At 36.9% G+C, this 27957-nt stretch overlaps 4 protein-coding genes across 4 annotated transcripts; 3 read left to right on the top strand and 1 right to left on the bottom strand.

Annotated features, from left to right (window-relative positions):
• The first annotated feature begins 1476 nt into the window (after positions 1–1476).
• Positions 1477–6474, top strand: LOC121988407 (splicing factor YJU2-like). The gene is made up of 8 exons (XM_042541822.1): positions 1477–1850; positions 2787–2936; positions 3039–3173; positions 3282–3347; positions 4078–4143; positions 4256–4351; positions 4982–5072; positions 6131–6474. The coding sequence occupies exons 1-8, from the start codon at positions 1653–1655 to the stop codon at positions 6328–6330; spliced, it is 1002 nt and encodes a 333-aa protein (XP_042397756.1). The 5' UTR covers positions 1477–1652; the 3' UTR covers positions 6331–6474.
• Positions 6475–8051: 1577 nt separating this feature from the next.
• LOC121988400 (phosphoenolpyruvate/phosphate translocator 2, chloroplastic-like) lies at positions 8052–12340 on the top strand. The gene is made up of 9 exons (XM_042541808.1): positions 8052–8535; positions 9123–9245; positions 9323–9475; positions 9727–9812; positions 9991–10075; positions 10439–10558; positions 10655–10723; positions 11716–11845; positions 11927–12340. Exons 1-9 carry the CDS (start codon positions 8128–8130, stop codon positions 11995–11997), a joined length of 1245 nt encoding a protein of 414 aa, XP_042397742.1. The 5' UTR covers positions 8052–8127; the 3' UTR covers positions 11998–12340.
• A 1397-nt stretch (positions 12341–13737) lies between these two features.
• LOC121988382 (glycosyltransferase BC10-like) lies at positions 13738–25719 on the top strand. Its single transcript, XM_042541768.1, has 11 exons — positions 13738–14310; positions 14419–14535; positions 15132–15232; positions 16761–16832; positions 18057–18138; positions 18222–18302; positions 18872–18910; positions 21745–21810; positions 24602–24751; positions 25108–25236; positions 25350–25719. The coding sequence occupies exons 1-11, from the start codon at positions 14062–14064 to the stop codon at positions 25368–25370; spliced, it is 1107 nt and encodes a 368-aa protein (XP_042397702.1). The 5' UTR covers positions 13738–14061; the 3' UTR covers positions 25371–25719.
• Positions 25720–25952: 233 nt separating this feature from the next.
• Positions 25953–27856, bottom strand: LOC121988390 (protein POOR HOMOLOGOUS SYNAPSIS 1-like). Its single transcript, XM_042541779.1, has 8 exons — positions 27784–27856; positions 27389–27468; positions 27122–27297; positions 26966–27018; positions 26862–26889; positions 26725–26780; positions 26622–26646; positions 25953–26457 (listed from the first exon to the last, which is right to left on the bottom strand). Exons 1-8 carry the CDS (start codon positions 27832–27834, stop codon positions 26348–26350), a joined length of 579 nt encoding a protein of 192 aa, XP_042397713.1. The 5' UTR covers positions 27835–27856; the 3' UTR covers positions 25953–26347.
• Between the last annotated feature and the right edge of the window lie 101 nt (positions 27857–27957).

The following is a 27957-nucleotide window of genomic DNA, read 5'->3' as shown; positions in this document are numbered from 1 at the left end:
ATTGTTCACCAATTGCAGCGCATTCTGGCTTCCTACGCACGTATAAACGGATTACAAGAGCTTTCTATTGGAAGGGAATGAAGAAAGACATCAAAAACTTTGTCGCTGAATGTGATATATGTCAAAGAAACAAAGGAGAAAATGTAGCAAGTCCAGGTCTTCTTCAACCCCTTCCCAAACCTGAACAAATATGGACCGACATTTCCATGGATTTCGTAGATGGGTTACCCACTTCACAAGGACAAACTACTATCATGGTGGTCGTTGATCGTCTGACAAAATATGCTCATTTTTGTACATTATCGCATCCTTATACAGCTGCCTGTGTTGCTCAAGTATTCGTTGACATATAATCAAACTACATAGTCTACCAAGATCTATTGTCACTAATAGAGATCCGATTTTCACAAGTAAATTTTGGAGAGAATTATTCCAATTACAAGGCACTAAACTTAATTTTAGCATCTCCTACCACCCACAGTCTGATGGACAAACAGAAGTGGTTAATCGATGTTTAGAGAATTATTTACGTTGCTTAACTGGTGATAAACCCAAGGAGTGGGTTCGTTGGCATCCATGGGCAGAATGATGGTACAATACGACCTACCACTCAGCTACTAAGATTACCCCATTTGAGGTCGTTTATGGATGCATACCACCCTCAGTTAACTCATACACACGTGGATCAACAAATGTGCATCAAGTTGACCAAAACCTACGCACAAGGGACCAAATATTGCAACTTTTGAAAAACAACTTATGCAATGCACAAGCAAAAATGAAGCAACTGGCCGACAAGCATCATTCGGAAAGAGAATTTGCAATAGGAGATTGGGTTTTTCTAAGACTTCAACCATACAAACAAGTTTCAATTTGTACTTCAACCTCTATGAAGTTGTCACCGAAATTGTATGGCCCTTATAAAGTGATAGAGCGTATTGGACCTGTTGCTTATCGCTTGGAGCTTCCACAAGATTCTAAAATACACCATGTATTTTACGTGTCTTGTTTAAAGAAAAAATTAGGCGATAAATTTACTCCTCAACAACACCTTCCTGAAGTGAATTCAGATGACGAAGTTAAATTTCAACCTTATGCTATTTTAGAAAGGAGACTTGTGAAAAAGAACAATCAAGCGACGGTTGAACTATTAATTCAGTGGGACAATTTATCTATCGATGATGCAACATGAGAATTATATGATATCATTCAAAAAAAATTTTCAGAGTTTATTAATAAACAACCTTGAGGACAAGGTTATTTTGAAGGGCGGTAGAATGATAAGATCCTTTAATGGATCTATTCAAATAAAACCTTTAACTTTATTTTTTTTTCTAAAATAAATTTTAGACTTTTTTTTTTTTAAATAAGATATTTTCTTTTGAAAAGATATTTTTATTTTATTTTTAATTTAGATATTTCTTTTGAAAAGGTAGTTTATGTCCCTTTTAGTTATAATTTCCCTTTTTAGTTATGTCTTTCTCTTTCGATTTTTTCAGGCCCCCGGGTTTAGGGTTTAAAAGCTTACTTCCTCCTTTCCGCAGACTCGCGGCCGATCTCGGTTAGAAGTTCGTCTCTTCGCCCGTCGATCAATTGGAGCCAAAGATTGGCGTTGATTCCACTGCGGAGGAGAGGAGCCAAATCAAGCGAACATGGGGGAACGCAAGGTCTTGAACAAGTATTACCCGCCGGACTTCGATCCGGCCAAAATCCCTCGTCGGCGGCAGCTGAAAAATCAGCAAATGAAAGTTCGGATGATGCTTCCGATGAGCATTCGCTGCGGCACCTGTGGTACCTACATCTATAAGGGCACAAAGTTCAACTCACGAAAAGAGGACGTCATTGGAGAGGTGAGATGGTTTCCCCTTTAGCTCTTCTCGGCTATATCGCTTTTTCTTCTTTCTTTTTCCACAGTGGTAACTTTGGTTACGTCAATAATCCAATGAACATGATATCTTGCAATGCTGATCCCCCAAAACTTAGTACGTATTTTGGTATTTTTTCTGTTTCCTAGATTTGACTCAGCTTTTGTCCTAGAAATGCCAGTTAATTTTGATCCAGATGCGAAATCTTAGACATTAGGAAATGACTTAAATTCCACGCTCGGATTACAGTGATTCTCATTTTCTTCGATTTTCCCCCAGACACCATGATTTTGATGCCTGGACTTTGGGGGTCGTGTGTTATTTTGGATGTTCACGAATTTTTCTTCCACATGCAAGTTGTACCCTTTAGTGCCTTTTTGCAATGACAAAGTTCTATGGAATAAAAAATCCTATGTATAATATTGGACCATGTACCTGATAGTGTTTGGGAAACAAGAAGGTGAAATTTAGAATTCTATTATCCAAGAATTGGGATTTAGGATCCAATGACATCTGGGTGGTTATATTTTTGTGTTCTGAGATTTTCTGTAAACATGACTGTAATATGTTATAATACTAAACATTCTTATTGTATGATTTCAAACAGAATAAATGAAATTCTGATTCCTCACTCCATTTCAAACTTAAAATTTGCAATTATGATTTTTAGGGACCCTTTTCTTGACATGGAATTAAAATTATTTCTACAGGAATTGGTTTCGGACAAGTTGCTAGGCCTTTCTGTTCCACTATCAGCATTCAATTATCATTATATAGTTGAGCTGACCAATTTCCTTTGTTTGCCTGATTAGTTCAAGCCCGTCATTTTTGTTAAAATAAACTATCAGGCTCAGTAACTCTTCTGTTGTAAATTTGATTCCTGTGGGAAAATTAGCCGTCAATATATTTCATTCTTTGCAGACTTATTTGGGAATTCCAATATTTAGATTCTACATCAAGTGTACTAGATGCTCAGCTGAGATTACGTTCAAGACAGATCCTCAGAATTCTGACTACACAGTTGAATCTGGTGCTTCCCGTAATTTTGAGCCTTGGCGTGATGAAGAGGAGGTGAATGATTGCTTTCTTGCAACAGTTTTTTGGCATTGCTTTTGGCTTATTAGTTTGTACTGTATTCTGTTGTTCAACTTTGTAATTTTATATTCTTACCAGGTTGTTGACAAAGAGAAGAGAAAAAGAGCTGAAGAAGAGATGGGTGATGCTATGAAATCCTTGGAGAATCGAGCTATAGATTCCAAACAAGATATGGACATACTTGCTGCACTCGAAGAGATGAGATCCATGAAGGTACTTAAACTTTTTCTTCATTTATGATTTATGGATGACATTTTGAAAATTAGCTTTTTCAGGAAACAAATGGAAGGTTGTCCTAACCACTTTTGTTCCATTGTGCAGTCTAGGCATGCAACTGTTAGTGTTGATTTGATGTTGGAAACGTTAAAACGGTCAGCATATGAAAAGGTAAATACTTTTATGATTCCTGTTTCTATCTCTCTTTTTTTTCTTTAGTTTGCTTCATGAAAGCATGCACATTTGTTTTTGGTGATATGATCTATCTCACTAAAAATTGGATCTGTATAATCATTATTTAAGACTCTGTCTCATGACATCTGGCACTGTTTTGGAAACCCCAAATCAGTGAAAGGATATTGTATGGCATTATAATTTTACAAATATTAGCAACTTCCTATATTTGGTGAGATTTTCTCCCTTAAGGATGACATGCCACTCATATGATCACCTTCAAGTTTATGCAGCAAGTAATAATTCCTATGAGATGAATAAAATTGTAAAACTAAATAGATTCTTCTACTTGCAGTTTAAAAAGAGTTCCATACAATAGAAAATTTCTTAGATGGTATGGTATGAAAAAATGATGTCGATTTTGTAAATGTATTCTGTTAACTGTGACATCCTATCTAGTAATGGTGAGTGAACTTAAGTCACAACTTGAAGATAGTAGATATTCACTGTGTGGCTATATTTTTATGCCCAGAATCTGCTAGAGTTCCTTAAAATTTCTATTAGTATATCTTTCTTAAAATTTTTTGACATCATCTGGTATTTATCAGTATAAAGAATTGTATTATATTGGCAACTAATTGTAAGCTCATACTATGATTTTGAATCATATCAGTAATTGTCTTTTTTATTTCTTTTCTTTCTAAATAACTATCTTCTCCACTGACAGGAGAGAAAAATAATGGAAGAGCTAGATGAGGCAGATGAAGCACTCATTAAATCTATAACTTTCCATGTAAGTATCCAAGTATGGTTTCTATTTTGTTATTGCATTTGTAGTCGCTATATGTTTTCTTTTTCTAGGTGCTAAAGTTTTATAAAATCCATATGCCAAATTGCTATTATAGGGTTCAAAAGATTTTGTTCGAAGAATAGATGAGGAGGATGAGGATGACATTGAGGAGCTAGGCAAGGCATCTTCTAGTCTAAGTGAAAGTTCAAAGGTATTTCATCATTGTGTTTATCACTTGTTGTTGTTCTCTTTGTGCTGTCAATGAAGGTTTCTAGCATACTCTTGCAATATTTTTGTTTTAGTGTTCTAGCCTTGGAAGCTTCAGTTGTAAATATGCAACTAGTATTCAATGGTTGAGCTGGCACCAATATGATTTGCACTTCTTCATGTCATTCTGCATTCAGTCAGTTTCAACACTTGTATTCTTTTGTGGGATGGGAGATCCACAAACCATTTTGTGCCAATCTCCTTGTAGCTTGAATCTTGGCTTAGGAACTATAGAAGAGTGCCACAAACCTAAAATACATATAGGTGCACTCTGAGAATGTATGATAATGCTTTTTTTGCATTCCCAACTTGAGCAATGACTGACTCTAAGATAATTTCTTATATATATTTTATAAATAATTTACTTTGAACGCCAGTCATTGTGTACTTATTATGCTGATTTTATAAGGTAGGTTTGACAACTTGGTGTTTGGGGTCTGTTATGATTTTATGACATATTCTAAATGATTGGTTTCCCCATTGCTGCGTCAGTAGTTAGAGCCACATCACATTTGTTTGTTGTGTTTTATGATTGTGGTTTAAATTGAGGTTGAGCTCATGCTTATTTATGTAGGGGAAGATTACTTTGGAGCCTCTAGCGAAGATGGAAAAAGCAACAGATTCTCTAACCAAAACTACTGTTGCTGATTATGCTAGAGATGGAGGTATGCTTTAACTACTAGTAAAAGTTTCAGACTGGAAGTTCAACTTAAGAAGCTTCTTTGTTGCCATTTAAAGCACGCTATTTATAAATCAAGCTCATAATTTGTTGAATAAAGAGGATCTTCCTTGTTGAATCGCTGGTAAATATATATAAAATCCAATATGAATATCATAAGATATGACAGACTAACTCCTTTCCTATGAGGCAAGGAAAGAAATAATGGTAGGGAAAGTGTAGATGTAACCCACCCCTTGATTCTCTCCTAGTTTCCCCTCTTTGAGGAAGCACAAATTCATTTTCTCCCTGCTCTTATTTTCTCCTCTATCCTTTCGTTCATAGGAAACACAGCCTAAAGTTCCATTTGTTTCATAAAAAGCTGGTTTCAAAAAAATGCTTTCTATATTTTTTTGGTATTTGGCAGAAAGAAAATGCTCTAGTCTATAGGAAATGAATGTGCAAAATTGTAGCTCAACGTGTGGATATTGACTTTCCTCTTGAAAATGCCATTTCTTGGGTCAACATGTGACATCATTCAACCTTACACATTTATTCTTCCTTGGGGAAAGCATTTTATGGAACCCCGTCCAAGTGCATATTCTAACTTTCCTGGTACTTCCCATTTTATTTCAAAACTGTTGACTTTATGTCTGTATATGTTGAGATCTGAAATTGAAACTGAAGCTCTCGTTTTTTTGTTTTGGTTGTGTTCCATTGCCATCAACTGCCAGTAACATGTAGGTGAGCATTGTTTGTCGTGTTTTCTTTCACAGGCACAGCTTGCAATTTTTTTATCATCTTGCTTCTTCCTTGTTTCCTGAAAAAATATTGAAACAATTATTAGTGCAAGCTAAACCAGATATTTCAAATGAAAATTTGTTTGCATTAGCTATTGATATGAAAATACTTCAGATTATGCTTTTTGTACTAGTTGCTGCAATTCTACAAAATCACCAGAGAAGATGGTATTTCTTGCTGACGTTTATGAATTCTTCTCGAGTGATTTTTTTATGTTTATGGGGTCTAATTATGATTCTTTTATCTCTGCTATGGGAAAACTAGGTGGATCTGTGAAACGAAAGTTTATAGTGAAACCCAGATCGACTTTGGAGGTCACTAAGAAGCCTCAAATTGCAAGTGAAGATTCTGACCCATCAAATAACGACGGAGATGGTGGTGAAAAGCATGATACCAGGGGAACCCAGTCAACAAATGGACTTCAATCTCTCTTTCAAAACTACGGCAGTGATGACAGTGATTAATAGTTGCTTTCAAACTGGTTTACTCTTTTGACACTATACATATTTTCTACAAAATACAAGTAAGCTGTGTTTCTTAAGCGTAAAGGATTTGTTTAACAACAGTAGCGTAAACAATAAAGGAATTGATGCAGAGTTGATGCTGTATGCCTTAGTGGTAGTACGTGTAGTCTTTCTTTCTCAGGAGTCTTCTTTGGCTTTGGTTTTATTCGGATGAGAATTAAAAGGATTAATGCTCGAGAGATTAATGGAGGTGTTGTGGAGGGAAAAAGAAATGAGAAGTGGTCTAAAGGAGATGAGACTTTGATAGTGGAGATAAGGATGGGCACAATGGGCTTGATAGTATCAATTTCAAGCAATTAGATTGTGGTTTAAACTTGAGCGTGATCCAAGTCAGGTTGGACGTGAGTTTGATTGTGTTTTTTAGATTCTCGTGACAAATTGGCATCATGTACCACAAACTATCAATTCATCTCTTAGACACCAAAATATTTAATAAGGTGCAGTGTTCCTATTGACCTGTTTTTGATGCAAACCACTAATGCACGATCCTTGTTCAACCCTTCAATAGAGTTGCCAAGGAGAATTATTATGGGTGAGCCAACAAATTGAGCCATGTACAACAAATAATCAATGCGTTTTCCTAAACATTTTCACCAATTACTTCTTAGCTAGTCCTTGGGGTTGTACTCACTGTCTAATGTAATCTCAAGATTATGAAAGAGAATATCATAATATTATCCATTCAATTCGTTAAGTGTCTAAGAATTTTTTTTCTTTGGGATGAATTCTCAGTAGCTATAAAATATCTGATTTGGTGTTTAATCTATTTTATGTAAAGAGCTGTTATATTAAAATAAAATATTCTTCATGATTTATCTATCTGTAGTCAGGACTGACAATATTGAATTGCTTGGTATAAATGTTACTATTTTGAAATTTTTTTTTTTTTTTAATATTTTTGTCACTTGATGATCAATCTTTTTCCCATAATATTGAAACATATGGTAAAGAATACCTAAAATGAAAGTAATCATTTTTGTTTCTTTACCTAAAATGAAAGTAATCATTTTTTGTTTCTTTACCTAAAATGAAAGTAATCATTTTTGTTTATTATAATGCTAGTTACATTGTATGGACCTATTCCAGATGGAGTTCAATCTTTATTTGGTTAACTTTAACGTGTTTATGTTCGGAAATAAAAATCATTCTACCTCAAAATTTATTCGCTTCTGCTTTAACCCTATTTTTGAATTCTTTATTGTTACTGCAATTTATCAAAAAAGAAAGAATCTTATTGGATGAAGCAGTGCAATTGTCTTGATGACTTGTAAAGTCCCACTCGCAAATAATTTGGAGCGATGACATCATTCTTTCCTTTTTTTTTTTTACAAAGCAAAACTACAATTCCAACGTGGCTATTATAATATCCACATCGTCGATAATTAAAGTTGAACCCGACTGCTTTTCCGGCCAGGTTAAAGGAAGAAATCAAGCGGTGCACTCCTACAGTCCACGATACCATGCGAATATCGCCCTCAACACCGACTCCTGTTTCAGCGCTGAACACGACTAGTGGCCACTGATCCATAATAATATTAATTATTATTATTATTATTATCAATCTGTTTTTTTTAGTTCAATAAAAGGAATTCAAACATATTTTTGAAGTCCTTTTTAATATAAAATTTCAAGGCAAAAAAAAAAAAAAAAGGAATCTAAAGGATTCCACCACCGCGGTCTCATTCATGATTCCGTCTAAATACAGATCCTGTTTTATTTGCAGATGAAGAAGCGAGGATGCTGCAGCACAGCACCAACGCTGCCTCCTTTGCGGCTCGCCCTCTGCTTCCGCGATTGAAGGCCGGCCGGAGGCGGCAGCATGGTGGCGGCGCAACCACCCATCTTTATGCATTGCCAGGCTTCCTCTCTTCTTCTTCTTCTTCTTCGGAAGAGCCGTCGCCTTCTCGCTCATGGATCTGCACGCCCTCGCCTCGCCCGGCCGTCCCCAAGCCCCCGATCGTTCCCACCACCGTGGCTAGGGCTGCCGAAGATGCCGCTCTGGCCGCCGGGGGCGAGGAGAGCCTGCCGAGGCCAGCGACGAAGGTCTCGAGTTCAACGAGCGGGCTGGTGCACAAGTTACAGTTGGGATTTCTATTCGGCCTCTGGTATCTCTTCAATATCTACTTCAACATCTACGACAAACAGGTCTGCTTTTTCTACTTTCCATCATGACTAGTGGAATCTTTGGTTTTCTTATTAAAATAAAAAAATTGATCCGTGAATCCTGTGCGAGGTAGATTCTTCTTTAGATTAATAGGGAAATAAACAGCAAGAGGTAGATTCTTCTTCGAAACAGAGAGGAAAATGATATGCATCTATTCGAGTAAAAATTCTAGAGTATCTTTTGTAGAGGATGTATGAAACTATGTTTTATTTTGTCGTTGTTAAGAACAATCTTGCCCCTTTTTTTTCAGAAATCTTACTTGTTGACAAGGAACTATTTGACTTTTATGTTTGATCTTCTCCCCTCAGTTAGAGTTACAGTTACTATGATAAGTTTTTTTTCCTACACGAACTAAATGTGTTCATATACACAAACAAGGACAATCTCTAAAACTTGTCCTTTTTGTGTGCAATCCAGGATGCTTAAACAAAAATCACTCTTTATGCAGGAATCTTTTTTGTTACTCTATAATTCTTATGTTGTCTTAGATAGAAGAGATTGGTGGAAATATACTTTACTTTGTTGAATATGGCATTTTAGAATCTCAAAGAGAGATTGGTTGTTGCAGGTTCTGAAGGTGTATCCGTTCCCAATGACCATCACTGCGTTTCACTTTGGCATAGGGACTGTGTTTATATTGTTGATGTGGCTCACTAATATATATGAGAAGCCTAAGATCTCTTCCAAACAGGTGCTGAACATTAACATTGTAGATCTTGCGTTATTATGGCCTATATGTCCTTTACAGCCACAACTATCCATTGGCAGATCGTTGCAATTCTTCCCTTGGCTATTGTGCACACTTTGGCAAATGTTTTTACTAATATGAGTCTGGGAATGGTAGCTGTTTCATTCACTCATACAATAAAGGCGAGTGAGCCTTTCTTCACAGTAATTCTTTCTGCCTTGTTCCTCGGGGAGGTAATTTTCTTATCCAATCACTCTCAGTTTTGCCAACATGAAGTCTTGTATCTTTTCTGTTCTTGTATTTTCCTAGTAATCTTCTAAAGACTTGTCTTCTGACCTCCCTTGTGAGCTTGATGAAGTTCCTATATACCTTTTTCTGCATGTTAATTATTGTTGATTGTTTATTTACTAATTCCGCTTTGTGCTTGGCAAAAGTATCCAAAGATGTAATAAAGCATTTCAATCTTTTTTTTCTTCTTCTGCAGTTTCCTTCCTTTTTGGTTCTGATTTCTCTTGTGCCAATTGTCGGCGGTGTTGCTTTGGCATCTCTGACTGAAGTTTCTTTCAACTGGTAAGCATCTGCAAAAATAAATAGTTCATGAAGTAATTATTTCTTTGTTGATTTCATTTCCTCTCATCCCTCCTTTATTTTCTTCCTACTATTTGACTATTCCAAATCCAGCATACCCTATTTTTATTTATCAAGAATTTATCTATCACACTCACATTTCCTTTAAAATCTTAAATAGGGCTGGATTTTGGAGCGCCATGGCTTCAAACCTTACCAACCAATCTCGCAATGTGCTCAGCAAAAAGATAATGACCAAAAGTGAGGTACTCTAACAAAACTTCATAGTTCTCATTTGTGTATTTCATGCTTAATGATTTGTGTTGGAATTTGGAATTGTACAACATGGAAATGGAATGGTTGAACTCAGAAATTTTGCTTAATGTACAAGCCTGAAACATGAATCTATCTGATTTTGCAGTTTTTTTTCGCAGAATAATAATTGCAAAAAAAACTTTGGCAGTTGTTAACTGGTCAGTTAAAGTTTACCTAAAACTTAATGCTTCTTTTTGTTGAGAAAACTCTAATGAGTCAAACAAAAGGATGAGCACGTGAATCACTTGAAATCTGTATAATAAAAATTCCATCAGTGAAATTTTGTTGTTGACTAATAATTTCTCATCAATCAGGAATCTCTAGACGACATAAATCTCTTCTCGATCACTACAATCATGTCATTTTTACTGCTAGCCCCTGTAACGATACTCATTGAAGGAATTAAATTCACTCCAGCATATATGCACTTTGCTGTAAGTAAACTCAATGAACTTTTTTTTCTTCTTCCTTCTCTATATCTATATTGGCATATTCTTATTTATTGATGATTTTAACTCTTCTAACTGTAGGGACTGAATATTAGAGAGGTGTTCGTGAGGTCATTCCTTGCTGGTGTTTGTTTCCATGCTTATCAACAGGTCAGATATTGTTAAGCACATGCAAATGTTTGCTAGTTCTACCTACTAATTCTTGCTCGATGTGTTAACTCAATTATAAAACACAAATGCATTCATGTAAATGAGGACTACATGAATGCAAAAGAAAGGGAAAAAAGATCTAATCTAGAGGAAAAATCAATAGGGAACTCAAAACAATCAGAAATAAGAGCTTAGATATTGAATGCTTGCTATTCAAAGAGTGCCAATTTGTGATAGCTTAATCATATTTGATCACAATTTTGTTATTGATGGAACTCGTGCCCAATATATCCAACTATGCACAATCGATAACCATTGCGTAAAGGAAGCATTTTATGAATTATGACCAAGCACAAGAATGGTTAATTTTCAGATGCAAGATTTTAGGAGAATCTATCTGAATCAAGCATGGGATATATAAATTGTTGATAATATAGGTAGTATTGCAGTTAGACCAGTAGTATGTCCTCTTCTTTCTAACTCCATGCTATGTAATACAGATAGTAACCTAACATTTCACATTTGGTAAGTTTCACAAACTATACTACTGTTCTGTTACAATATCGCTATTTGACTGTTTTGAGTGTTGTTAGTACCCCGTAAGAAGGCTAGTCATGTTGCTTTGCACAATGACAGTGGTCAAAACAGCTATTGAGACATGCATATATAAACTGGTTGCACTATGAGACTAGCTAGGATTTGTAGGATGGTAAAAGAAAAATATACTAATCAATCCACTTTGAAATTGAGAACCAAGATGAATATACAAAGTTATTTCTATCTGGAGTCTTAAACATATTAGCAAAGCATCCAATATCATGGATGCTTTGGAAGATGAGTAAACTTTTATTACCAAAGAAATCCGATGAAGATCCTTAAACAAGTACAAACAAGATTTCCATTTCTGTTTAAACATCACTGCATCTTATTTATTCCCTTTCCTCTGAATCATTTTGGGATTCCATGTCTGATTGATTGTCTGAAACTGGCAGGCTGCATACATGATACTCTCCAGAGTATCTCCTATCACGCATTCTGTCGGCAACTGTGTGAAGCGAGTGGTAGTCATAATATCTGCAGTTATCTTTTTCAGAACACCAGTTTCACCTATTAATTCCATTGGTAAATCCTTGCTCTTCCTCGACTGTTGAAAACTTGGTATTTCCATCAGTTTTCAAATCCTCTATTGGATTTTGATTGCAGGGACTGGAGTAGCACTAGTTGGAGTCTTCCTATATTCAAGAGTGACGAGAGCCAAACCCAAGTCTGCTTGAGACTTTCAGTTTTTTTTTTTGTTTTTTGTTTTTTCATCCAATTCTCTTTGAATAGTTTGGAAATTGGTCAGGATTTACTCCTTTGTTACAACATGTGATAACCCTCACCCCAGGGCCCTTCCAGGACTGCCCATGCGATCTGGAAAGGAGGTAAATTAGGGATTTCACCCAACACCAAAGATTTACTCCTTTGTGATACAACCATTGCTATAGGCAGGTTTTCTTGTGTAACTTCATTTGCTCCCTACCAATAACATTTTGACCTTTTGAAGTTTTCTTACAAACGTTTATTTTGTAGAGCTGTAAGATCTTTGATTTAATTCATTTGTAGCAATTTCCTTCATATCTCTGTGTCAACTCTCTTCATTAATTGTTGATGATCCTATCCTAAAATGGTAAAGATAGCTGGCTAGGGATATGGTGCAACAGTTGACCTTGTGAAGATTCCATTTTGCAAAATCAAAAATGCTAGTGCCAAGCTACAGAAGAGGTCCCGACATTGACCCTCCGATGTTCAAGTCAGTCATCGGAATAATACAAAGACGATAAAAAATTATAGCAACAATAGGAGCTCAAGCACAAATAACGCATACCATCACCGGTACATGGACTCCCTTTATATAGTGCTCCATTAGTAGACGTGCACGCTTCTCAAGGCATGTACACGTTGTCCTAACTGTCATATGAAAAGACATATGAGAAAAGTATCTCTGACATTATTCCTTAACAGGGTATGCAAATCTCTAACATGATAGTAGAAGCTTTCATCGTACGATTTACCTGTTGACCATGCCCCTCTATCAGCGGCACTGACTTCCAGAAAGATATGATGAGCTACACGAGATATCCTACTGTTTGGCCAAGCGAGAGAATTGTTCGGCGAGTATACCCCACCCGGTCGCTCAAGGCTGTTCTTCTCCATGATCACTCGCTTAGTAAGTCATTCCTCGCTCGATCGGACAGGCAGGTTAGACTAATTTTTATTTGGTCATAGTTGTAAGTATCTGATGTCCTCTTTATAATCATCCTAGCTGGACGAGCAATCTATTCCAATGAATCTCCGGGCCGATCAGACCCTTCAGGTTCACTCGGTCTGTTGTCATCCACTCGATTGACTTTAGTGAACTGATAATTTTCTACCTTTAACCACCTTGATTTCTTGATTTTGACTTCAGTTGCTGTTATTGTTTTTGACTCATACACGGTGGCTCCCTTTACCACTGTATCAGTTGACAAAGTTGATAATTGCATACATTATATATTATAAATTGATTTGTAAATTGGTTTAAAAAATTAAGAATTTTAATGACTTCACATTTGTCAACACTATAAGCACGTATCGAAGCTAGTATAATACTAATTACTATAACCCTATAATAATCATTAAATAGCTACTGAAATAATTTTAAATATATTCATATTTTTTTTACTATGTCAAAATAATTTTGATAAGTTAAAAAATTATTTTCATCTAATTAAATTAATATGTTAGAGTAAGGGCATCTCCAACAAATTTACCGTAACAGAGAATTTAAAATTGTGAAATTTATTTTGGACTGTCCTTTTATCCCCTAGATCAACCCATGAAAAAAGTAAATTATAAATAATTACTAATCATTAATATAATAAAAGTATTTTTAAAATAACAAATATGATTTTATGTAATCCATCTCTTATTATTATCCTCTCACCACTCCTACGTGTCTTCTACTGAACGCGACAGTGGCTTCTCACCAGATGGTTGTTCGATGAAGAACTAAACTAAAAAGACTCTCTGCACATGCTGTCACGAGCCACCGCCCCTCTCCACTCTTCGCCCTCGCCGCCTCTCCTCTGACTACCCTCTAGATCATGCACTAGCAGCTGATTCTGCCCTTCCCTGGTATGCAGCTGAAGCAGTTCCAACCCTCCTCAAATCTCCTACCCAGATCAGATCTCGTCTTCTTGCGGACGGGGAGTTGCGCATCTCCTCGGGTCGAGCAAGAACATGTCTTCTCTGATTTCTTATGGAAGTGATCTGGAAAGGAAGATAGAGAGATCTAAGAGGGGGCCGCAGAGGAACAGATGAAGCGGAGGAGCTTTTTGCCGCAGCATCGGAGCGGCAGATGGAGAATCAAGCTGCTGCTGATGGTGCTCCTCTTGTTCTCCTGCTTCTGCTTGCTGCTGCTTAACCATTACTCCTTCTCCCGAGTATTCGAGCATAGTGCGGCTGAAGCCCCACCTGTCGTCGACACGCAGAAGCCCAAGATCGCCTTTCTCTTCATAGCGCGCAATCGGCTTCCCTTGGAGTTCGTCTGGGATGCGTTTTTTCAAGTATTTTTTCTTTTTTCTTTTCCTTCTATTTTTCTTACTTCGTTCAGCTCCCTGTCCCTTCCATTTTATTTCTGCCGCACACTTTTTTCTCAGATTCTGTCATTGTAGGCTGAGAAAGAGGGCAAATTTTCGATCTTTGTTCACTCCAGGCCCGGGTTTATACTCAATGAAGCCACCACACGATCTGCCTATTTTTATAATCGTCAAGTCAACAACAGCATACAGGTTAAATTCCATCTTCTTTGCTTCTACAGTTGTACGAACCATTTTTGTTGTTTGTAAGGAAAAATGTTCTTTCATGTTATCCTCCTGTGCACATTTAGAGATTATACTGATATCAGTCTGCTGAGATTGACCAACCATGAAATTTGGTACGACAATACAACATCTACTGAGAAGCCATGAATAAAATTATCAGCTGGTAATGTTGGTTCTTGTCTGATCGTTACTTTCCATGAAATATTTAGGCAATATTAGTTGGTAAACATTGGATTGAAATCGACCACTTCAATGCTCAATATTCTTCATTCATTTCTTCATCTTGGGTCGAGAAATATGCTGCCACATTTCTACAACGCATGAAACAACTAACATCATTTTGTAGTTGGCATTAGATTGCTATTGATGGCTCGTTACTATATTAGCAATATTGACTTGGTGAGGTTTTAGCCAAAATGCTTATTTATTACCATAGTTGTGTCTGTTTAGCCTTAGGTGCTACTCAACTGCATAACCTTTATTATCGGCATTATATTCATGTCAATATGTAAAAATGAACTGCTTAAATTGTTACTATTTCAAAGCTCCTTCTTTTGTTTCAGGTAGAGTGGGGAGAGGCTAGCATGATTGAAGCAGAGCGTATTTTGCTTAGAAATGCGATCAAGGATTCTTTTAATGAGCGATTTCTTTTTCTGTCAGACAGGTGCCTTTTTCTTTGATTGATTTTATTATTTGTTGATGATTAAAGTCTAAACAATGAAAATGAATTCCTGGTTATGATGCTATGCAAACTATATTAAACCAGATAGGTGGTGGTTCTTGGTATTTAATCATTATTTATGATTTTGCTACCCTGGGATTGGGTCCATTGACTTACATTCCTTTATCTTGCAAATAACTAATATTTTATATTGTGCTCTTCTAGGTGATTCATATGAGGATCTTTTCAATGGTGCTCTTAGGCCTTGATATTTTGATAGCCCTTAACAACCATTGTAAATTTGTGCCAAAACTCAAAAATCTCAGTAGCATGGTCTTGACCCTAAAATTCAATAGATGATAATTCATATATCTAACTTTAGATAGATGGGACTCGGTTTATTGTTGTCGTTGTTGTTAGTATGCATGGAACTCCATTTCTCCATATGTTAAGTGATTAATGAGTAAGTATAGCTACTTGGTATTAATATCACTCTTGATCTCATTATGCTTAACATTAAGGTGTTGGATTAATCTTCAAAGAGTTCTATATTATTGACATATCAAAGTTATTTTGTTGATATAAATATGTTGAAAAATTGTCTTTAGGCAGATGTTAAAAATTCTGTTGTTATTAATCAATAGATTATGATCATGTGTAAGAGCATGCCTTTGCTTAGCTCAATTTCTTTTACCTTGTGCACAGCCTCTGAATTTGCAATAGTCATGAAGTTGTGTTAGTCTCAATTATTTTGAGTTGGGTACATCTATCTTGTCCTCCATTGTGTGATGCTAGGTCACTAGTAATGGAACTTGCAATAGTGTGCTGATAAAAACAGTGACAATATCTTAAAACATGACTGAGTTTTCCAACTCTCCCAATGCTATGCTCTACTTCTATGTTACACAGACTCATAATCATGAGCATGCAACATGGGTGTGAATCTTTCTATGAGATAGATTCTGTGAATTTTTACACATGATCAAGGGTGTCAGTTCAAGTCGCAGAAACCGCCTCTTGCAATGTAGAATAAGGTTGCGTACAATAGACTCTTCCCTGTTACCTCACATTGGCGGGAACTTCATGCATTGGGCTGCCCTTTATCAGCAGGGGTGTTAGTCTCTCATGAGTTCACTTTGAGTACTGGTGTCAAAGTGGTCCTATTTGTAACAAAGAGGATAAATGATGAGTTTAAATATCAAAGCTCCACTATAAGTACATCTTTGAAATATTCAATTCCTGTATCTATGCCCTAAATATTGTCAGTTTATTTTCTTCTAAATGAGACATATGTTGCTTCAGTTTTTAGGAAGATCCTTTCCATATTTGTTCATATCTGGTAGGTTTTCATGATGATTTTTGAACTTTTTGTCGCTGCCATGCACACATGCACAACACACACACACACAGAAACAATTTTTTTTAACTTGATTAGATGTATCTTTACTGCTCTCACCTGTCATCAACTAGTAGCTGTTTGACCTCTGCACATCTTAACAATGACTTATAATACTTCTCTTTATCTTGGCAGTTGCATTCCATTATATAACTTCAGTTACATCTACAAATACATAATGTCTACGACAACTAGCTTCATAGACAGGTAACATTCCTCTGATCCTGCTTGTCATGAACAATTTTACACACTATTTGTATGTCTCTGCAATCTCAACGTTGCATTAATATTGTTTGCTTTTCTTTGAACAGTTAAAAGGGTTTATCAATACAAATATTGCTAGACTAACTTTTTGTGTCATATATACATAATAAATTCCTGTTTTTCGTTTTGGTTTAGTCCAACGTTGGTGGTTGGATAGTTCAGGATAGTGTTGGTTCACAGGCCTTGATAAATCTATGCTCATTAGCATCATAAGGGAACATAAAGCTCCATTTTTGAAATAAAATTGTTTGAAGTGAATCTATCAATTTTGCTTGAGCAGTAGGGGCATTGCTTCTACACCTCCAGCAGAGCAATTTCTGCCATCAATTGATTCAACAATTTTTTCAACTGCATGAGTCAAGGTTTAGAATTAATAGCAATGAAAGGAGAAGAGCAAGTGTAGAATTAATTGTGCCTTTCACTGAATTCTTGGGAACCGTAACATGTTGGTGAGCGGTAGAAGAAATGCACCATGGGAAGTGAATCCTTTTGCATGAGTATCAAGTGCTAACTCCATTCCTTTCGTGTGCTTCATCTTCGGTGGTAGTGGCTTAGGTATCTCAGTTGACTCCCTTGGAACTCCAAACCCTAGTGACATTTCTTGCATGTCCTCAATGTGAGAACTCTTTTGTCTGCAACAGATGTTACCCGGTGACAACTCTTCCATCTCTAGATCTGTAAGTGCAAGGTCAATATTTTGGCATAAAGGGTCACATCAGCTTTGCAATATCTTCTTCCTCTTTGGATGACCACAGCTGGCACCATCGCTATGCTTTATAATAAAAGCAAGATCAGGTCATTGACGATCAAAGTCCCAGTGAATAGAAGCTGTAAATAATGTTCCTAAGGTAGCAAAATTCCTTATTGGCTAAGTTCCGTTCTACATGATAAGGCATTGTCTTGGCTTCTCTTTTAGTTGACCTGTCCAATTGAAGCACATTCAAATTGCTAGACAAAAGCAATTTGATCAATCACAGAAAATTGTATCCTTAATCAATTTGCATTTATTATTATGCTTTCCCCACACACATACACTCAGAACATATGCACACTTACAAAGAAACATAGATTTCAAATGAGGAGACTTAGCTGTTATAAATTGCAGAATATATCTTTGTAATGGCCTCAAGGTTCTAATAGTACCTGATTATACAATACTGGAAACAGTTTTGCTGATACCAAAGAGGGTCGTTATAATCCACGAATGAACCCAGTTATTCCTGTCTACAATTGGAGGAAAGGATCTCAGGTACTGACTAAGATTTCTGAATTTGGTTTATTTCATGGCCGTACTCTGTATGATACTAACATGATGTTTTGTGGCTTTTTTAGTGGGTAGTGTTAACAAGAAAACATGCTCAAGTTATGATCAATGATGATGCAGTCTTACCAGAATTCGAAAAGCATTGCAGGGTATGATTGCCTATTCTAAGTTCATCATTCAACTTAGTATAGAGTGTCCCTGTGGTCATATAAATCTTATTTGTCCCTTTTTTTTCCTCCATGCTTTGTATCTTAGAGAATAAGGGACAGGCTTTAATCATCTGAAGTAGAGAGTACTGATGATTCTTCACTGTTAATAAATTGAGCAACTCTGAATGATAAAACATTCAAACTGATTTTATGGATTTTATGATCATTTAGTCAGGGCACCATCTTTGAAGGCCTCCCACATTGTTTAATATTTTGCATCCTAGTCCACTAGTGTCTCCTTTTCAGATGAATTTTAGGTCACTTCCTCCTGCAACGGGTTGGCTTGCATTTTTAGTTTTTGGCTATTGTTTGATTTAAGTACCTTGCATTTTAGTTTTTGGCTATTGTTTGATTTAAGTACCAGCAGACAGCTAGATAGATTGACTTTGATACCAAAGGCAAAAGTGGTGTTTTCTCCTTTATTTCATAGTATGTGATCTCATGATATTTATTTTTAGTCTAATAAACATTTATATTTATTTGACAAGTGTCTTTGTAACTGTTTCTAGAGGAAGTCTTTACCAGAGTTTTGGAGGGATCATCCTTTTGTAAGTAGTTCTTCCCACTCGGTTTTAATTACTAACATTCTTCTTTGTTTTGTTTGAGTATTTTTGAGAGATCTACTCATGAATAGTTGAGGCATGCAGCATTTTTTGCTGAGATTTCAGCATTTCATTGTAGCACAGTATAGCAGATCAATTGCAGAATCAGTGAGGAATAGACTGACCTCATTATAACTTGCTAATTGCCTACATTTTGACTTCACAATTGATCAAAGGGAGTATGTAATCTGGTCGATCAATGTCGCCAACAGAATATCATATTTTTTGAAGTCTTATACTGTTTTGATGAATGAAGCCTAAATTCTTCTCTCCTTTTTTGATGTGAAATCTTACCGTCTTATCTTCCTGACGTTAAATGAAAGAACAATAACATAAATAGCACCTTTTAGTTTTTCCCAGTATGTCTACATACTTCGGGTATTTACTCCTAAACCACACCGAGACTTCGACTTCTTTGTGATGAATAAACTATGATTCCTTTCCATAGCTTTGAATATGACTCCTCTCAGTTAATGAAAATATTCTTGGAACTATAGCTTTGACCTGGTTGGTATAGGTTTTACTGACTCCTTCCCAGATCTATACCTACCAGCTACGCATCAAGCCTGCTGGAGAAAATCTACCAGTTTTGTCATTTTGCAATGAAACCCTACCACTTCTCAATCTTTCCAGAGAAAGGTGCATGTCAAATTTTTTAATGGAATTGATGGCACAAGCTGAGTTTTTGAGTATATACTCAGGCAAATGGTATGGCTTGAACAATATTGTTATCAGGACATTGTGAACAATATTGTCTGCCAAAACCTTTGTTATACTTCTCGATCCTTTCTTCATGCTCTGCCAGTCTTAAGGTACCTTTGTAGAATTCTTCGAGAATATGTAGAAAATTATGTTTCAACAAGTCCCAGAAATTGTGATAAAACTCATTGGCGAATTTATTAGGGCCTATAAATTTTTCCTTCCCTATTGAATGACTGCCAACTTGATCTCCTTGATAGAGAACAAATCCTCCAGATTCATATGCATTTCTTGGTTGAATAAGATAACTTTTCCAGGATTTGATCTAGAATGAAGATGAAAATGTCCTTGAAAGCACTTGCATTCTCAATATGCTCCAATGTGTGCTCATCTCAAATTTGAAGGCAGGTAAAAAAGACTCTCACCAATTTTGACCTATTTGATCTCTGCTTTCTTTCTCGAATAGATGCCTTCAATATTTAGGCGGTTGTCAAAAGTTTATAGGAAGTATCTTTTATTCCAGTTCTTTGGTTGTGAGATTACGAGATTTTTCAAGAGTTGAAGAATTCTTGCATGTGGTTATGCATCATTTCCCCTTATTTGAGTCCCTTCCCAAGTCTTCCTTTCTTCCTCAATGGAGTGACAATTTGCATTACTCCAAAATCACGAGACTAACAGCAGCCTTGGGAAAATGTGGAAGGGGGCTATCCACCATCTTTGGTCTACCATTACCAGTAAAGAGTTAGCTATCACCAACTTTGAGATTGATTGTCTATTTTCCTGGCTGACATAAGTCTAGATACACTAAAGCTGCTTCACAAGGGGCTAGGTGAGTTTTTAAATATATTTCTAAATGTTATTACACAACTTGTTAAGATAAAGATTGATGAGATATATAACTCAACAGTGTGTACTTGATAGTTCTCATCACAATTTAGATAATTTTTACAATTAGTCTTGTCATCATCAAATGGGATTATGATTATTTGATAAAGGAGTCTCAGTTTATGCCACTGACAAAAGTCGGGAAGATTGGTTTCGCAGTTTATACTATTTGAAGCAACAGGCTGCATTATAATTAACAATGCCAATCAAGTGAACTAATTAGCCGTGCAAAAGGTTTTAAAGAGCCTTTTTAGATATCATTTGGGTGCATACGATAAACATCTATATTGCAACAGTTTTTTACTGAACCACGTAGTAAACTTTTTAAAATACCCAAATCACGTACCTACTTTCAAAATTACTAAATCACATATCCAATACTCATTTTACCCCTCTCATTTATCCCAATCGATTAGGGTTAATTTTTTTTTTAAAAGACCGATTTATGTTTAAAAAATCATTGCTCTCAATATATTATGTCAAATTGATGTTTGAGGATATATATATAATCAGAAGAACTAGACGAACACATAAGATTTGGTTTCATGTTATTCCGAGTTCTTTAGGTTTATCAGCCAGTTTTGACTAATATATTGAGAGGAGTAATTTTTTAAACATAAATCGGTCTTAAAAAAAAATCTACGTATTTATATAAAAAAAAAATAACCTCAATCAACTGTAGCAATCTATTGGGATAAATGAGAAGAGGTAAAATGGATATTAGGTATGTGATTTGGTAATTTTGAAAGTAGGGTACATGATTTGGGCATTTTGGACTGCTGATATTTCAATGTCAAAATTGAAATTCAGATGCAAAAACAATTAAAGTTTCATGATGAAAAACATAAAGCTTCATGGCTCACACATTGATGAGCATGATTGCAGTCGTCTTTAGGGAGTTGTCTAACGAAATAACATCATTAGAATTCCATAGTCCCCTTTGTCTTCCATAAGAGATGAGGAAATAAGGAAGATGAAGGGTTAGGTTAAGAGGCCTTCTATTGTTGATTGTTATGGCTTATGAACTTTGCTTTTGGTTATGTATTGAATGCGTTTTGGGCAAGATATAAATTTGGTTATGAAGATCTGTTGTGCAAGCTTTTGTCTAATCTAAGCACTTAATTTATATTTTTTTAGTACAACAATTGATAAAAATGAGCTAGTTTGACGTAGCTAACTTAATCATTCTTTTGCAGCCTGCAGATCCATCCAAGGAGCACAATTGTATACCAGATGAGCATTATGTTCAGACACTGATTGCAGTAAGACTCTGTGTTTGTTTATAGACACTCTTCTTGTTCATTTAAGGCTAAATTCATGCAGATTGGCACCCTTGTGCTACTATTTGATTCAATATTGGATGCATTTTCGGTATATAAAAGTGCAGATATGAAGGTTTAAAAAGAAATAAATTATTTTATAGCTTGTAATTTATCTGCATTTAATGGCCGCAAAGATATCTGCGACAAACATTACAATTTTCATTTGAGGATGCGGTCACATAAATGATAATGATTTGAATTTGGATCATCCTAAAGCATTCCCACAATATGTTGCACAATCAGGATATATGCAGTATGCTGCTTTTGCACTATGTTAATTGTAAGAAGTATGGAAACACTGGATTATTGCGTGTATGGTCTTCGATTCTTCTAGTATTGGCATTAAAAAAAGGCGACAAACATTTCTTAGCTCTCTTCAAGCATCAAGCACTTGAGCTAAGCTTCCATAGCAGTTGGGTGGCAAGGCTATGAGGCATGTACCGGCTAAAATACCATGGATGGTCAAGCCACCAGTCAACGAACCTGTTGACGTGCGTTACTCCTTGAGATCTTTTGGGAAGATGAAGAAAATGTTGGTGCAGCAGGGGCGGCAAGTGGGGGTGAATTGCCTGTCAAATGAAATTAACCCCTTCTTGTTCTTTCAACTTAGATTAGTAGGCATAATTAATTTAAACATAAAAATGAACAACTAAAAGAAAGAAGTAAGAAGGCTAAAAATTTACTTGGACAACTTAGGTGATTGTTAATCCAAGCCTTTGAAAGTGCTCCACTAGAATTCTTCTTCGTTGCAGGTGGAGAAGCCTCTTACAGAAGTTGACAGCTCAAAAGAATGACTAGGAAAGAGTACAAGACTTGTTGTTCAAGTTATTAAATATTTCCTAGCTCCAAGTGCTTTTTTATAGTTCTTGGAAAATCTTATTCGAAGGTGGAAGGCGTCTTCAAGAGGGTTCAAGGTACCTTTGATCGGTAAAGTTTTATCGCGAAAGATAAAACTTTATCTTCGGCAAACGATCAATTGAAGGTGCCTTCAATGAGCTGGAAGGCGCCTTTGGCACTGTTTATGGAAGACGTCCAAGCCATTCAAGGCGCCTTCCTGAGGCAGATCAGCTAAAGAGGGTGATGCTCCTGTCAACCGGAGTTGAGCTTATCCGAATCCAACTCCGACCTTCCTCCCCGACTTCTCGTCTCTCGGACCGCCATGTGTGTCCTTCTTGTGACGGTGTACTCTTTCGCGGCACCTCGTCTTTCGGATGCATAGAGTCCATCGACTCTCTTCCCGTGTCATCCTTCGCTGCATTTTCTGCTTGACTTTTTGTGTTCCTAAGCTCCTGCACACTTAGACACAAGGATCAAATACACAGGACCTAACTTAACCTGGTTGATCACATCAAAATTAACCCGGGGGACTTACAGAAAAGACAAAAGACCTATATTTGAGGGGGCCACCAATGAGTGTCACTGATGTTAACGAAGTCGCCATGACTTGGTGGAAGATAGGGTCGAATTGTCCTTTGTGTTGATGGAGTCGTTGTGAGTTGGAGGGAGGTGGGAAAGTTCTTGCGGAGTTGTAGAAGGTCGTCACCGTGTTGCAAGGAGAATCGATTCGTCTGGGAACCTGTGGGGACTAGAGGAGCGCAGGAGAGGGTTAGAATGGAGGCCGGGGTGCCTCGGCTCGTTCACTCCGATGCTCAAGTGAGTCTCCCGCGAGGGGGATGAAGAATGTGAACCATAGTAAATGTGTGTATGTAGTTGTACGTAAAAGTATACGTGTACCTTGCCCGTGGGTGTGAGACTTTTTTATAGCACGAAGGAGTGGAATATGTGTCACGACGTCTGAACGATAGGGCCGATCAGAGATACGTTGGGGGCTCAGCAGAAAGCAAGGAGCTAGCAGTCAACTAGGGAGCCAATCGAGGGCGTTGAGCCGAAAGTAGGAGGCACAGAGCTTGAGGCTAACTGGGGCAATCAAGGGCGCTGAGCCAGAAGTAGGAGGTACGGAGCTTGGGGGCGACTGGGGCCTGAGCTGGAAGTAGGAGGTAAGGAGGCAGGGAGCTGAGCCCCAGATGCTGGAGTCGGAATTTGGAGTCGGAGGGCTCTGAGAAGTGAAATATGACAGAGCACGCACAACAGTGAGGGCTTGGAGGTTGGAGGGCTTAGAGGCTGAGCACGACTAGAGGGAGTTGCAGGGTGGAGCCCTGTTGCGGGGTTGCAAAAGGGCGACGTGGTTGTGAGTGGAGAAGCTTAGGCGAGAAGGACAAAGATGAGGGCGGCAAGAGCAATCTGGAAGGGGGCGAACCAGTCACGTTCAAAGGTGGTCTGACGGCGCGAGAGATGGCAACGGAGGAGTATGCTATGTGGTTTGGTGGCGCGAGATCCGGTGGTGGCGGTGAGAGAAGAGGTGACGTTGCCACAAGGTATCAGGCGCCACTTTGATTTGATTGTGGTAGTCATGCAAAGTTATTTCCTAATCTTAAATGTGCTGTTAGCTGACATGCTTCCGTAGGCACTTCTGTTGCTATCCCACGTTAATATGACAATTATTTATAAACAATTCTTATTTGTTTTGTGTTCTGTTTTACTGGCCATGAGATCTTATTAAAGAAAAATATGCTACTTGGAGTCGATGCACATACGAACTACTTCGTGATTGTCTTTGGTATTTCTATTTTCTGAGGCTTGTGACCTTAGATTAACAGTTTCTATGATGTGTATTATAGTCTCATGTTTTTCATGTCATTGAAGCCATTAATAGTCCAATTTCACTATCCAGCAAAAGGGCCTTGAAGGTGAAATTACACGGAGAGCATTGACACATACATTATGGGATCTTTCGTCGTCCAAAGATCGCCAAAGGCGAGGATGGCATCCTGTCACATACAAGCTTTCAGATGCTACACCCAAGCTTATCAATGACATAAAGGCATGTGATATTCAAGTACTAGTAGTATATTCGCTTTTTAGTCTTGTAGAAACGTTGGAATTTGATAATCACATATCAAATTCCAACGTTTCTATACTATCAAATTCGCTTTTTAGTCAAGTACTAGTAGTATATTCGCTTTTCACATGTAGCAAAGCAAACAATTAGTCTTGTAAGATAAAACGCTTCACTTCAATAATGAGGTTTAGTGGCTCAAAAAGTTTGAACTATAGAAACGTTGGAATTTGATCATTAGTAAATGATTAAACCAAAACCAAAGGATTTTGGTACAGAAATCTTGGGATGATCAGTATGCCTTGATTGAGTATCATATCTCAAATGTCTTCGAAATGCAGGGCATAGATAATATATACTACGAGACCGAGTACCGGAGGGAGTGGTGCAGAAGCCAGGGAATGCCATCGAAGTGCTTTCTCTTTGCCAGGAAATTCACACGAGCTGCTGTCATGGGGCTTCTCAATTCGGTAATGCAAGACTCACTATATCTATCTTGTTCATTTACTTCATATGCACATGTACATGACATGATCGATCAATTCTTGTTCCCTAAGAATAAAACTCGTTTCTCACTTTTCAGTCAGTGCTAATTATAAATTGAAGAACAGATGCGTTTATACGACAGTTCATCTACAAGTCTGAGGAGCAGGTAAAAATCGTAAAACTCTCTCCAAGAATTCTTCACATAAAATTGTTGAGCAGGCAACAAATATATCAACTGTGAGCTGAGCTATGGATGTGAATGATAAAGCAATAATTTCACAATTATAGATTCTGGAAAGAATATGTATAGTTCTTCCTTTTAATTCTTTTCGACCTCTGCCGTTTTGATAATTGTTGACCTTGTCAAGTTAGTTTAATAAGGGCCACGTAGACCAAGGATATCTGTTCTAGGTTCGGCCAAAATTCTTACTGGAGAATATTTATCGACTGAACTTGTTTTCATGTTAGACAATAGTTCTTGCCGGGGAATGTTATCTTTATCAGCTATTGACCTTGTTAAATTGAACTTGTTCTTGAGTTGGTAACAGACCAATATTACGCCTACTAAGAGTGCAATTTGTGTGGAGAAGAACGGACACGTGTTAGATGCACTCCCCCCTTCACAAAAAATCACATTGTTTGTTTAAACTCTGTAAATGTAATTAACACACGTTAAATTACTTCTACTTTTACGTGATGCCCTTGTATTCCTATTAATGCCACAAGTGATATCTTGCTATATCCTTTCACTGACATAAGAAACGTCTTTGAATTATCTTATCATTTCTAGCCATGGACAAAAGAGAGAGTTGTTGAAATGTCATTTTCTATGCCAATTAACAATCAATGCCTTCATGCCCATTCACTTTTTTCTCAGGAAAAAAACTAAAGTCTATCCCCTCTTCACATCTAAAATCCCATAAAGAGAAGCTCAACGACTGTCACATTGGTAGGGATGTGCTAACTGCTATTTCCTCTTTTTCAGAGTTCTAAGGGAATAACAAACAAATTGCTTCTGTAATAGCAGATTGACTGCATAATTACAACCTGTTGTGCTTGCCAAGCATCAAAACTGCAATTTTTTGACCTTCGGAACTAAGAGCCTGGAGAATTAACACGCCTTTCATCAAAAGAGGGGCCAGTCACCTCCAGTGCTAAGTTACCACCCAACTCATAGATAGTCTTCTCCAGCATGGAGAGCATATCTGTTTATGCCAAAAATAAATAAAATGAAATTACTACTTTTTAATTCATTTGATCTGACATGATACAACCTAACATTAGAGAGAACGACAAACGATAGCAAACGTTTCTAGCAATGCATGTAAAAAGGGCTCAGAATGGGTAGTAGTAGATGAAAATGGCGTACCATGAAAAGTAGCATCTGACATGCACTGCAAAGCTAGCACCAAAAGGTATGAGTGCGCAAAACAAATACATAAACAGCAGCAAGTTAGAGAAATATAATGTACCTCAATGTTGGCCATGATGTCACCTTCTTCCATTGATCCAAGCTGCTCAGGTGCAGCTGCAAGTCGGACCAAATGAAGTGAAAAACAATTGGAAAATAGAATGAGTTCATCCAACACGATACTTTCAACTTAAATACCTTGTCGTAAAGGATTCACCAGGTACTCCTGCACCAGAATTGATTTAGTGCTTTGTGGGCATACTAATGGAGCATATGATTTTCAAGGACTTAGTGAAATGTACCTTAGCATGAGATCCAAGATCAGGTTCACCTATATGAACTGTTTGATCGATAACTGTTGATGAACGGAAATACAACCTTCATAAGATAAAGATAGAAGCCGAAAAGTCTTTGTTGGAACTTGAAACAAGATTTCAGAATAGTTAAACCTATACAACCTTTTTCAGTATTGTCGCTCAAGCAATTGTTTAGAAGCTCCGTAAAGCTGTGTGGAAGCTCAGAAGAAATCGATGGAGCACTGCTAAAGAGCATTGAATGTTGTGATAACTCCGGCTCTTTGTTGTCATCAGAAGCTGGAATTCCCCCATCATTCATTGGCATAGGCTCTTCAACACTTAATTCACCATGCAAAGGGATTCATTATCATTTGTAAATATTCTACACCATTAATAAAGTAAAAGGGGAAAAAACACGGAGATCCATACCTAGTATAAAGGCCAGCCGGGGAAAGTATTTCAGAATGAGATGAAATTTCACATTCATGAGGAGCATCATCCACCATCTCCTTTGAGAATATTAAAATATAAATAATCTATATCAATTTACATTGAACAGATATTTCTTAATGGGTTACCATTATAAATATGCTTCTTGGGCTACTTTCCTTGTCAATTTGCTTAATTATAATTTATGCAATGTTTTTTTTTTTGGTCAGAGTTATACAAATTCCTGAGAAAACAAGAGCTTTAAAAAAAAATGAAGACATTGCTACTTCATACAGGCGAATATGTAAAACAAAACAAGATATAGAGGATTGTGCTTTCACCAGGAATAATTTAATAAGAAAAGAAGAATGAGGTAACATGTGTTGACTCAGCACCTTCACAAAACCAAGGAATGATTCTGCATCAGAACATGTCGAGAACCGCATAGCAAACTTCTGAAGCTGCAATACTCACAAGATCAAAAATATTTTTCTTTTCAACAATGAAGCAAGACATTGAAATGCCATAAACAATGACAGGGAGCAAGGACCTAACATCATAGGAACTTC

This window comes from Zingiber officinale, chromosome 1B (genome assembly GCF_018446385.1).
Source record: "Zingiber officinale cultivar Zhangliang chromosome 1B, Zo_v1.1, whole genome shotgun sequence".
NCBI classification, from domain to species: Eukaryota; Viridiplantae; Streptophyta; class Magnoliopsida; order Zingiberales; family Zingiberaceae; genus Zingiber; species Zingiber officinale.
The sequence above is the reverse complement of the archived record's forward strand: the minus strand, read 5'-3'. Positions and strand labels throughout refer to the sequence as shown.

Bases quoted from the DNA above. Each gene is read 5' to 3' on its own strand.
- LOC121988400 (XM_042541808.1), top strand. From the start codon at position 8,128: ATGCTGCAGCACAGCACCAACGCTGCCTCCTTTGCGGCTCGCCCTCTG. The intron at 9,813-9,990 runs GTAAGCATCTGC...AATCTTAAATAG, and splicing joins ACTGAAGTTTCTTTCAACTG to GGCTGGATTTTGGAGCGCCA. The intron at 10,076-10,438 runs GTACTCTAACAA...CTCATCAATCAG, and splicing joins AGATAATGACCAAAAGTGAG to GAATCTCTAGACGACATAAA.
- LOC121988382 (XM_042541768.1), top strand. From the start codon at position 14,062: ATGAAGCGGAGGAGCTTTTTGCCGCAGCATCGGAGCGGCAGATGGAGA. The intron at 16,833-18,056 runs GTAACATTCCTC...TACTGGAAACAG, and splicing joins ACAACTAGCTTCATAGACAG to TTTTGCTGATACCAAAGAGG. The intron at 24,752-25,107 runs GCATGTGATATT...TTCGAAATGCAG, and splicing joins AGCTTATCAATGACATAAAG to GGCATAGATAATATATACTA.
- LOC121988390 (XM_042541779.1), bottom strand. From the start codon at position 27,834: ATGCGGTTCTCGACATGTTCTGATGCAGAATCATTCCTTGGTTTTGTG. The intron at 27,469-27,783 runs GTGCTGAGTCAA...ATATTCTCAAAG, and splicing joins CATTCCTTGGTTTTGTGAAG to GAGATGGTGGATGATGCTCC. The intron at 26,647-26,724 runs GTACATTATATT...CTAGCTTTGCAG, and splicing joins ACATCATGGCCAACATTGAG to TGCATGTCAGATGCTACTTT.
- LOC121988407 (XM_042541822.1), top strand. From the start codon at position 1,653: ATGGGGGAACGCAAGGTCTTGAACAAGTATTACCCGCCGGACTTCGAT. The intron at 3,348-4,077 runs GTAAATACTTTT...CTCCACTGACAG, and splicing joins AACGGTCAGCATATGAAAAG to GAGAGAAAAATAATGGAAGA. The intron at 4,144-4,255 runs GTAAGTATCCAA...TTGCTATTATAG, and splicing joins TTAAATCTATAACTTTCCAT to GGTTCAAAAGATTTTGTTCG.